Below are 11933 nucleotides of genomic sequence, written 5' to 3' on the forward strand. Positions count from 1 at the left end.
CTTAATAAGTAAACAGCTAAAATTTTAAATATAAAGTTTTAAATTGAATTTAAAATAATGTAATGAAATATACTTTATTGTACACCACAAACAACACGAAACACACAGAAAAAAAAGTAAAACAAAATTATTAAATACAAAAACGAAAAATAAAAAATATATAAGTATACAAGTTTAATGGCTTAGTTTAAGTTTATAATAAAAACAATGAGAATGTTTATAATAAATTGAAAACAAGTGAGTTATTCTATAATCATCTAATTCCAGATGAGACATGAGTATTTTATTTAGCGAAAACAACTTAGTTTTAATTGATCATATACATTTTATATCTAAAATATACGAAGGTGTAAGTTACAATAAACAAGAGAAATCAAATTACACATTGATAGGAAAATTGTTTTCAATTAAAAATAGTAAACAAAACGGGAATAAAAAGAGACCACGAGAATGTAGTCAAATTATCGAAGAAGTAAGTTATAGTATTTTTAAACCAGACTAAAGTAAAACATTTTACATATTATTATACATTTGTATATTGTAATCGAGTTTTAACCTATTTCAACAAATACAAATGATTAAAATTTTTATTTTCTTTGTTAGAACCTAATTTTTGTTAGTTTATTATTATTGGATATATAACAATGTATGCTTTTCTGGGCCTTAATTTATTACAACTATTCCAATTTTAAAACGATTATGAATGATTGTACACTTTAGCTTAAGCTGGTTTTTATTTTATTCTATCTAAATTGACATTAAAAATAGTTATGTTTTTAGGCATCTCGGGTAAAACAAATGTACAATGATCTGTATGAAAAAATCCCAATAGAAATTAAGCAAAATATAAGAGACAAGTATAACTTACTAGAAACATCACTTGTCAGGGACCTATCGAGGAAATATTTTGAGTGTACTCTCTTTGATCACAAAGGATTGAATGGTGGCAATAATTCTGATGGTCCACTGTGTTGTAAAGTTAAAGATGACTATTTTCTCATACCACCAAGAGCAAGGTACATAAATATTTATCTTTTATTATTTAATAATATTGCTTCAATATTATTAATGTTACAGAAGTTATACCTAGTAGTTTTAGAAAAAAATGTGTTTATAAAAAATGCCTCTAATGTTGTGGTGCTAGTAAGCTAATATATTAACATATATTTAGGTGCTTTATATTGTTTTTAAACTGTGATAGCATTGCTTCATTCAAAGGTTTCTTTGTGGATGTGTAAAAGAACAATGCCAGAAGTTGAAGACTAACAAGTATGACATAGTTATAGCTGATCCTCCTTGGTGGAACAAATATATCAGAAGGTTGAAAGGTGCTAATGATAAGATGAGGTTTGTATTTTAAAAAAAATATACCCTAATAGTTAAACTGTGTGCAACATACAAGTGTTTAATCAAACAGAGGTCCATTTTCATAATATTAAATAATAGAATGGAATTAGGAGCCAATGGTGTAGCGTCCATTCTTAAGCATGGTAACAATGTCAAATTCCAAAATCTAGGCACCTACATAGAATTTATTGACAAAAATCCCAATATATTAATCTGATATAATACAGGTAGCCGATAAACTTACATATCGTCGATGCACCTGCAAAAGTCACTATGTGTTTTTTCTTATTTTTAGATTGTTATGCCGTTTTAATCGTTATTTCAATATGCACATACTGTAAAAACAGTTTTGTAATAACTTCAATAATTTAAAAGTTTTAAAATTTTGCTATGTGACATTCATACATCGAAAGCTACATAAATTGAAATAACGATTAAAACAGCATAACAATCTAAAAATAAGAAAAAAACACATAGCGACTTTTGCAGGCACAACAATGATATTTAATGTCATAAATCTGCATTTTAAATTAATATAATTAAAAATAGACTTTTGCATAAGGCTATTTATTTAAAATATAAATAGTAATAACAGTGATTTCATTTATTTATTTTAGTTATTCAATGATGTACAATGAAGATATAGCATCAATACCACTCAAAGATCTACTTTCTAAAAATAGTTTAATAGCCATCTGGTGTACTAATGCACTAAGTAACATAAATGCAGTCAAAAATATAATATTCCCGGAATGGGGTGTTGAGTATGTTACAACATGGTATTGGTTGAAAGTGAATATAGACCTGACTCCTCTGTGCGAGTTTAGTGCTGGCTGTAAGAAGCAACCCTACGAAAGAGTTATAATAGGCAAAGTTGGAGAAGTTAGAAATATACCATGTGATTTATTATTGGCGAGTGTTCCGAGCGCCTTGCATTCGCATAAACCACCTTTATTAGGTGAGTATGATGTGCTACTTTGTTGGTTTTTTGTAAAATTCCTATGTTTATGGGCAATAATGGTGACCATTTGCCATCAGGTCCATTTGTCTGCCTAATAACTTATATTTCTAACCATTTATTTATAAGTTTTATGTATATATTCCAGATTTATTAACGCCTTGCATGGATGTTAAAGAAGTGAAGATATTAGAGTTGTTTGCGCGTTATTTACTACCGAACACAACTAGTGTTGGTTACGAACCTTTGAAGTGGCAACATATATCATTGTATGAAGAAAGATAATAAATATATTTTTATATATAAATGGTTTGTTTTATTTAGAAATCATGGATATAACATTTTTTTTTTAAATTATTTAAAGATGTCTCTGTTTTTTGATGAAAACTTTTAAAAGAATGCAATGATATCTCATTACATGTAATTGAAGAAGTTTTAGGATTACCAAAAAAGACATAATAAAATACTTATTTATTAATAATATATAGCTATGTGTAAGGTATAGATCATTGTTACAGAAATAGACACGCTAACTTTTTCCGTTAACAATGACTGTTGTTTTATTTTTCTTGGGGTATCCATCAGGGTTCATGGTTTGCCATCTCCAAAAATCAGTACCTAAAAAGAGATACAAATAATTCTGTTAATAAATTGCTATGTTTATCTGTCAGAGTTTAAAAAGTAAAAGATGTAAGTTATTCTATATAAATATTTTCAATAATGATCGTTTTTTTAAATATTATAGCTGAATTATTATATTTTTCGCATGTTTTCTTTTTATACAAGATATACTAACACATCTCTTCAACTGAGCGTTTCGTGGTCCATCCCAATTCTTGTTTAGCGAGAGTGGCGTCCGCCCACATCGCTGTAATATCTCCCAATCTTCTGGCCACGTACTTAATCGGTATCTTGGCGTTTGTAACACGTTCGAATACTTCTACCAGTTGCTTTACCGATACACCTTTGCCAGTGCCTAGATTGTATACCTAAAATGAAAATACATACTTAGTTTTGGTCACATATCTAATTTTTCTTGGTTTAAAAAGTCTTCGTGTAAAACAAACCTTTAGTCTCACATGATTTTCACTGAGCAGGTTGAGAGCAGCAACGTGACCGTTTGCCAGATCCATAACATGGATGTAATCACGAATACCTGTTTCAAATATATAATGTTAAGGCGTATTTAAGGTTAATAATTATTTTAATATCTATAATTGTGAAAATAGGGATAGAAATGTATAGAAGAACATGTGTAATCGAACTTTTAAATACACCAACTTAAAGGCTCAACCTTACCAGTCCCATCAGGTGTATTATAATCGTTGCCGAAAATCGTGAGTACGGGTTTCTTGCCAAGCGCCACTTGAGCCATGAAGGGCATAAGATTAGTGAACTCCTTGGTGGGGTCCTCTCCGATCAGCCCCGACGGATGCGCGCCCACCGGGTTGAAATACCGTAGTGATATTATGTTCCATTTCTGTAAAAAGATAAGAAATTATTCATAATTAAGTATTTTGACTGTTGTAAATAACACCAACTTATATCTTATAAAAATAAGTTGTATGATTTTAATTTTGAAAACTTTGCAGCCATATTAATGTTATACTTAATAAATAAGCTTTTTGTAGCCAACTAATTTTCTATTACTTAATAATTCTGATATTATGAATGTACGGTTATACCGTTTGATAGCAGTCATGTGAGCGATTATATACATAAATAGGTAAATTTAAATGCAACTAATTGATAATGAATATAAGAAATAATTACATATTCAAATCTCAGCCTTAGTAATTCAGCGTAATTTCTAAAGGAAAAACACTTGGTTTATTGGTTTTTCAAACTCACAAGTTTTAAGCTATATACATATCATATCAAAAATATTTTCAACAAGTCTCGGTATTGCTTATAGTCGCGTAACTATTATAGTATTATAGTCGCGAAAGTATTTGTAGTAATTTTGCGCCATAAGTTGTTAACTTTTTTTTATGACAAGCAAAAATTATTGTTGTGCTTCTACGTAATTATAATATCGATTTAAATAATGTTTGTGCATTGTATTCTTTTTAGTCTGTAAATACGATAAGAAAAATGTGTTTAGAACATAAATGTTGTTTGTGTTAAAGATAAATATCATATCATATTTTCATTTGGATATCATAAAATACTATTTCCACAACCTCAACGCGATCGTTATTGATTTGGAAAGACGGAACAACGAAGGTCCTTGAACTTCATCGGAATTAATATTTGAATACTAGGCGCATAATTAGGTTAACCAGACCGGTTGTGAAATATATTTTTTGCGAGTTTATGTCGGACGATCGGTGCGATACACGTGGCATGATTGTTCTATATTAGAAGATAGAGATTTAACAGATGACATGGTGCTCACCTCCTAAATTTATAATATTTGTATTGCCTGACTTTATTTATGAATATTGTTATATTGCTTAGACATACTTATATTAAATACTACATCTATGTGTATATTCCAAACAATTGCTACTATATCGAGCCTTAAGGTTGCCTGAAGAGATAACTTTCTGGCCTATAAGATTGCCTTCGTACAGATACACTTTTATATTATATATTGTATATAATTGTTACAAATGTGGTGGGTTATTACCACTATTTATATATTAATTAACTGTATAAATCTTATATTTTATACTAGCTGTGCCCGCGACTTCGTGCGAATACGAATACGAATTTCCACCAGCGTCCTTTCTGATCATTTTATTTCGGTTGCTTTGAAATAAATTCCTAGTTTCTATACATTTTCGGAAAGCTAAGTAAACGATTATGTTTTTAAAATAATCTGCAGAACAAGTTTCATAATGATTTCTTTTTGTTTTTTAGGCATATTTGAGGGAAAAAAATAAAAAATATATTGAAATAATATCGTTTTTTGTCTCGCATTTTTAAATTTGGACCGGTAATTATTGTTTAAATATTGAAAAATATCCAGTGTTTATTCGTTTTTATAAACCAGAAGAAAACAATAGATTTTAATTGATACTTTTTTTAAATAAATTTTTGAAGTTGCATTTTGGACTTATTTTGAAAAAGTCTAAAAAACGCGATAACTCAAAAATGGTTCACTTTTGCATCATACATATGGGGGTTAAAATTATCGCAAATAATCACCCTAACACCTAACGGGAATACATCGAATTACCAATAACCCTGTATATAAAAAAATCTCGAGAAAAAAAGTAATTAACATCGATGCCATTTAGCTGTGGCCAAGGTTGCCAACCTTGGCCACAGCTAAATGGCCACTGTGTCAATATTTTGTTAAGAGTGACCAGTTTATTAGAACTTGTCATCCATGATTAGATAATTCAATGTATTGAATGTTACACCATGTACACTTACCTCATCAGCAGCGCTTAAATCCTTCAGCATTTCCTCAATAAAGTATTTAGTTCTTCCGTATACGTTTGTGATGCTGCCGGTAGGGTGAGTTTCAGTGATGGGTAAATGTTCCGGCTCTCCATACACCGTGCAAGATGACGAAAATACCATTTGATAGCAATTATGTGAGCGCATTACCTACGGACATTCAGATAAATACATAGGTTTACATACTCGTGAAAGGTCATTAACGAACTTTTAATAATAATGGGAAATATTTCAAAGTCTAAACCTTTATTAAATCAGCGGTAGTAGCCGGCGATGTATATTGCATCATTGCTATACTAAATTATAAGAAATTTCCAATATTTTCGTACTCGGTATTAGGATATTATTTTTAGTAAAAATTACCTTTGTCAAAATTAAAAGAATCGTTATGTTTTTCAAAAAAACCATTCCGATGTGTTCTTTTTTTATTTTTTGCGCACTATTCTATGGAACTTCTACTAGCATTTGAAAAAATCCTTTTGAATGTGATAGCTAACTTCTTGAGAAAGGTTATAAACTATTTAATAGCTAACTACGGTACTTGAAGACGGAGAAGTATAATTTAAGACGGGTGAAAACTGGCGTTATAGCTAGCATACATAACAGAATTTGCAAATTTGGTGGGTTGAGTAATATGCCTTTGAATATAAATTTGGATATTTGGTTTCGTAATTAATAAATCGGATAAGCAAATATTTAAAGTATTACCAGTGCGTGTTAAGTGATTGTCTGTACGATCAAATAAATCAAAGGATGTTTTATATCTCGTTTTAATCTTATAAGTAATAGTCGGCTTTGAACGAGGTTATCATTCGAATTTTTATCAAGTTGATAAAAAAATATTTTAGAAACAATAACAAAAAAAGTCAATAAAGAATAAAACGCTGTTGATTTTATTTATTACTATTTTAAAGAATATCATTCAATTCCTTACCTCTAATAAGTTAAGCATACCAAGTAAGTTGTTTTGGTAGTATAGAAGAGGTTGTTGCATTGATTCGCCGACTGCCTTCAAGGCTGCAAAATGGATGACACAGTCCACATCATGCTAAAATAAAAACAGATGAAAGTCATTATTAATACGGTAAACAGTACTATAAAAATATAACAGTATCCTGTTTGGTCATTGAATATTTATTGATTTAGAAGTTAGAATAATTCAATAAAAACTTGATATCTGGGCAAGTTAGAGATAACAGAGGAATGCCCATTAGTTTTCGACTACAAGTCCAGGTATACATTTTTAGAAGTTGCATTATACTATTTACTTATTGATATTATGAAATAAATTTATAATATGATTTTGAATATTTAAAAGATCATTAGATTGTCAGGCCAGGTATCGCATAATGTTATGTTTTTTACCTTATCAAAAATATCGTTGATTTGCAGCTTGTCTAATAAATCAGCTTCGTAAAAAGTTATTTTCTTGCCCGCTATCTCTTCTGCTCGTTTAAGAGCTGGAGAACCCTCTTCATCGCCAACAGCGTTTGCAAAATTGTCTATTGCAACAACTTCGTAGCCCGCTTCCAGAAGATCCACCACACAATGGCTACCAATATAGCCGGCACCACCCGTGACCATTATAGTCTTAAATCTCGGCATTTTGATTGTTCTTTTAATTGTAATCTAATTCTGAAAATTACACTTTATATTAACAACAGAATTCTGTTTTAATAATTAGAAACATGGATATCAATTATATTAGGTACAAAATATTTGAAACCTAATTATAAATAAATATTCTTTTATTATGATTCGGTATAAAAAAAGGTTTCTGTCTTTAATGATGTTGCTTAATATTGTTTTTACATATTACTGTCTTTATCTCTGGTTTGTCGAATTAAAATGAAAATATTCTTCATTCAAGTAGACTCATTCAAGCACTTTTGAATCGTCATGTTACAGTGTTGAATTAAATATAACGCTATCATCGGTTCGGAAATTATTCTACCGAGAACCGGCAAGAAACTCATTAGTTGCTCTTTCTCGAGATTTTGATTACATTGTGTTAGTAAAGTACAATTAAATATTTGTATATCCTGCCTTTAAATCAATTATACGAATTACTAAGTGCACGCTTTTTTATCTGTGGCCATAAACTTTGATTGAGTATTGAAAACATAATAAAAGCATTAAAACAAAAATTTAAAAATGTTAATTGAAGCATGTTTTTAGTATGTATTACAATTTCGATATTATTTATATTATCAATTAGAGTTACATGACGATAGATATGCCTACTCAACATATTTTACTATAGATTAGTCACAACTGTTGTATTGCGGTTTTAAACAATATGCCATTAAATTCGACGAGTGTCGACCCTGAGTGCATTTTAGAAGTCACGTTCTTTATGAAGCTATGGAAGTATTCAAGAGGAAATTACAAGAACAAGAACAAGGAAGCGCTTCCTTCTGTAGTTTATTACGCTTCAATAATGTGGTAAGGAAAACTTAAGGCATGTTAAATGCGTGGCAGAGTCAATAAATAATAATCATTACAAATATATTTATTAGTTTTAGGTTCTGTATTTCAAATATTGATGTGCTTTTGTGTAACTATTAGGGTTTATAATTATAATATATATTATTTGAAATATTTTTATTTATTTATAATTTTAAAAGCCACTTAATTGTCTTGTATGTGAATCTTAAAGTTTAAATTGTCAAAAACAGCTTCATTTTTGAATCCGTGACTTAATTCTTAAAGAAACGTGAAATATAAAACTTCATAATTGGCTTGTATATTAATTTAGATGTGAAGGAAACGTAGGTCACGTTTCTTCCTCCGTCCAACATCCTTTTGTGTTGAAATTTTTTATGAGTAATTGATATGAGCTCATACCCATCTCATAGTTATAATCTTATGTTATATTTAGGTACCTATTAATATAATTTAAGTTATACACTTCTTAACTTCGGTGTGACGTTTTGAATTTTTTGGTACCTTTCTATATTACTACATGATGAATCGATGACGGATGACCATTGACCATGCATGTTATGAAATATTAAAATACATAATTAAATGTACAGTAATCTTTTCAAAGATGCCGTTATATTTGTTAAAGGTATAAGATATCCGAATTTTGTTTACGTACGAACTAATTGTTAGTAGATTATTATTATACCTAAGATGAAAATGAGTTAAAAGGATTTTGCTGCTATAGTCAAATAATTTCCATGAGGCCAACACTGAGCGCGCTAAGTGATCATCAAGGAGTTATCTTGCGAAATTATAGTTACACAATTTGAGACGGTTTGTCGTCATCTACCAAGGTATACATAATATTATAAAAACGACGGTCTTCCTTTCCAATTCATTAGGTATTTATTTCAATATAAAAACATAACTGTTACAATGAGCAGACTAGAGTACGAATGCGTTGACCTTTATCAGAGTCTTTAATTAAGTAACAAAGTTTATGGTTTATATTGTAAACAAAATAATATAGGATATTCTAGACTAAGTTTGCTGGGGTGAGTAGGTACATTAAAATATTTTTTTATAATATTTTATATGAAAACAAGTATTCAAGTTAGTCACAAGTCACAACTCGCCTAATATTTAATAGAAGATTGTATAAATACGTAGGTATGTCTAATTACATTATAGTAACATGGTTAAACGTTTAACAGTAAGTCTTTAGCCATTCGGTGATATCATCAGACATTTGCCATTTCCGATACATAATTAAATACACATGTTTTCAAAGATTAAAAAAAAACAAATCACGTTTCCGTCGAGGGTTGTCCACGCAAATATCATGAAATTAAATAAAAAATAAGAATAATAATTAATTAATTATATTATCTACAAGGATATGAAACATTTATAACATCAATATTCTTAATTTGAAGTTGAGTCAATCTGCGAAGCGTAGCTACATAAATAATAGTATGTATTAAAACCTTCTTCGTAACGCGGTTCGTTTTCTGGTGTAAGTTTTTATTTATTTTGTTTAATAGATTTAAGTTCGGCATTACAAAAAAGTGGCTCCTCGTTTATTAGTAAATATATAGTTATTATACATATTTTATATTGTAGGTTAAAGGATAACGAAAGTGTAGGATGAATCCTCTTTTGTAAAAAAATATTAATTTACAAATGGTAAGTTAAATAGCATTGTGTTCAAACTTTATAATATTTTTTTTATTTTAATTTTATGTACATCTATCACTTAAATTTTAATCCTGTTAGTTGATATAAAAATCAAAAAATCTTTATCAAGTTAAGTACGTGCTTTGTATTTCTCCAAATTAATTAGATTAATATCTCTTTTTTAGAATTACAATAGTTAACAAGATTATTTTAATGATATTTTTCGCGGTATGATTTAAATATTGATACAAAATACTTCTAGATAATAATTATTACCTATATATGTATATGTACCTACCAACTAATTTGCTTTCTATAAGAAATGATGTTGTTAAAATATTCTATAAGATGTAAATAAATCGATGTCTTTAGCAAATGTATTAAGGTGAAGCACAATACCTGACAAAAAATATTTAAACATAAATTCATTATTTATACAACACATATAGATATATTATGTTTTATTACTAGATACGATTTTCTTACATCTTATTTTCCCTTTACAACAATCCTGCGCTACAGGGTTTAGCAGGAGTTCAGTAACCCTGGAATATATGCAAGTTAACATAGAATTGTAATTTTGAATTAACGATTCCCATATCTATGAAGAAAGAGAACATTTAATGTAAAATATTCTAAGAAGGCACGGTCGAATGACGAATGTATAAATGAATCATATTTTTTCATTTCAATCAATATATTTTTTATGTAGGACTAGCTCAGCGAAATATATATTTCTTTCCGGTCCGTCCTGTTGTTAAAGATAAAAAAATATATAATTGATAATATAAATATATAATAATGGTTATTATTATTATATTTAAAAGTAAGGTAATTAATTAGAGACTTTATTACAGAAAAATGAGAAGACAAGTTCACATGCGTCTGTCACTCAACAGCTATAACTGTTCCCACTAAACCGTACATTCACTTTCATACAACCGTTATCTAAATAATACTTACCGTTTCTCTAATTTCGTATCCCATTAACGAACGGTGGTGCACTGACACAAAAACGATTATAGAAAATAAATAAATTTAGCGATTTAAGCCTAAGAACGCGCGGCAGATCGCCAGAGTGCGCGCGCGCATCTGACTAGTGACTACTGTCGTGTCGACTGTCGCGTGTCCGGTCGCCCGCAACCCGCAAAGTCGAAGGCACGTCACTATAATGTATTGCAATCTGATGAACTCAATCACACAATCACACCGATCAAAAACCTCGCTCATACTTAATTGAAAATCTCACTAATCTCATAAGTAGACATTGGTTTTTACCTAATAGATATTTTCCTATTTTTATATAGACTATGTATCGTTGAACTTTTCGAATAAGTGGGTATGTTAAATAAATTATTTGTTTAAAATGTATACATGATTAACCTATTTATACCTGTGTAAAATTATGGCAAAATAGATACGATTGTTCCTGTGTATAATAAAAAATCCATAGATTTAGAGAGTAATAAAATAATACAAAATCGAAACCGCTTTGGTGTTAATGCCGGCCTCAGTCTGCGTCTGACAGTGACCTCTCCCCTCCGGTAACCACACGAGATTCCATACATGAGATACCGTAATTCGTCCCTCATTGGACGTGTAGGGCTTGAGCTGTATCGAGACGTACACATAAGATTTTAAACTATAAAGATTTTTTTAAGCATACTAAAATATTGTACTTTTTGTCTACATGGTACAGGTACCTTTTCAATGTTAAAACCTATAGTTCGTGTGAGATAATAATCATTGTAGATCAGAAATGCACTTAGTAATTTAAAAAAAGAGTTTAATTTATTGTAAAAACAATTACCAAAGAGTAATCATACGACGAGGAGTTTTACTATATTATGGTATCTTACGTTAGCAATAAGCAAGTTCATTACAAAATGGTCGAACTAGTTATTCTTGTTATAGAACCTATAGGTCACTGTTCTGTACATCTGCATAACCTTGATATAAAAATATTTTCAATTGTAACGAATACTATACTATAATACTAATTCTAATGTGCTATAAACATTTAATATTATGTTCAAAAATATATATTTTTTTAATGACTTACATTATGAAATGATATATATATATAGGTATATTATACATTAAAATATATTTT

At 29.3% G+C, this 11933-nt stretch overlaps 2 protein-coding genes across 2 annotated transcripts; one reads left to right on the plus strand and one right to left on the minus strand.

The window, feature by feature from the left end:
* The first annotated feature begins 234 nt into the window (after positions 1 to 234).
* Positions 235 to 2613, plus strand: LOC113398697 (N(6)-adenine-specific methyltransferase METTL4). The gene is made up of 5 exons (XM_026637571.2): positions 235 to 472; positions 781 to 1016; positions 1219 to 1347; positions 1965 to 2305; positions 2454 to 2613. The coding sequence occupies exons 1-5, from the start codon at positions 275 to 277 to the stop codon at positions 2588 to 2590; spliced, it is 1041 nt and encodes a 346-aa protein (XP_026493356.2). The 5' UTR covers positions 235 to 274; the 3' UTR covers positions 2591 to 2613.
* Positions 2614 to 2761: 148 nt separating this feature from the next.
* On the minus strand, positions 2762 to 11017 carry LOC113398400 (UDP-glucose 4-epimerase-like). The gene is made up of 8 exons (XM_026637138.2): positions 10784 to 11017; positions 7082 to 7351; positions 6651 to 6764; positions 5690 to 5866; positions 3605 to 3785; positions 3373 to 3461; positions 3102 to 3294; positions 2762 to 2923 (listed from the first exon to the last, which is right to left on the minus strand). The coding sequence occupies exons 2-8, from the start codon at positions 7319 to 7321 to the stop codon at positions 2835 to 2837; spliced, it is 1083 nt and encodes a 360-aa protein (XP_026492923.2). The 5' UTR covers positions 7322 to 7351; positions 10784 to 11017; the 3' UTR covers positions 2762 to 2834.
* Between the last annotated feature and the right edge of the window lie 916 nt (positions 11018 to 11933).

The sequence above is a fragment of the Vanessa tameamea genome, chromosome 18 (genome assembly GCF_037043105.1).
Source record: "Vanessa tameamea isolate UH-Manoa-2023 chromosome 18, ilVanTame1 primary haplotype, whole genome shotgun sequence".
NCBI classification, from domain to species: domain Eukaryota; kingdom Metazoa; phylum Arthropoda; class Insecta; order Lepidoptera; family Nymphalidae; genus Vanessa; species Vanessa tameamea.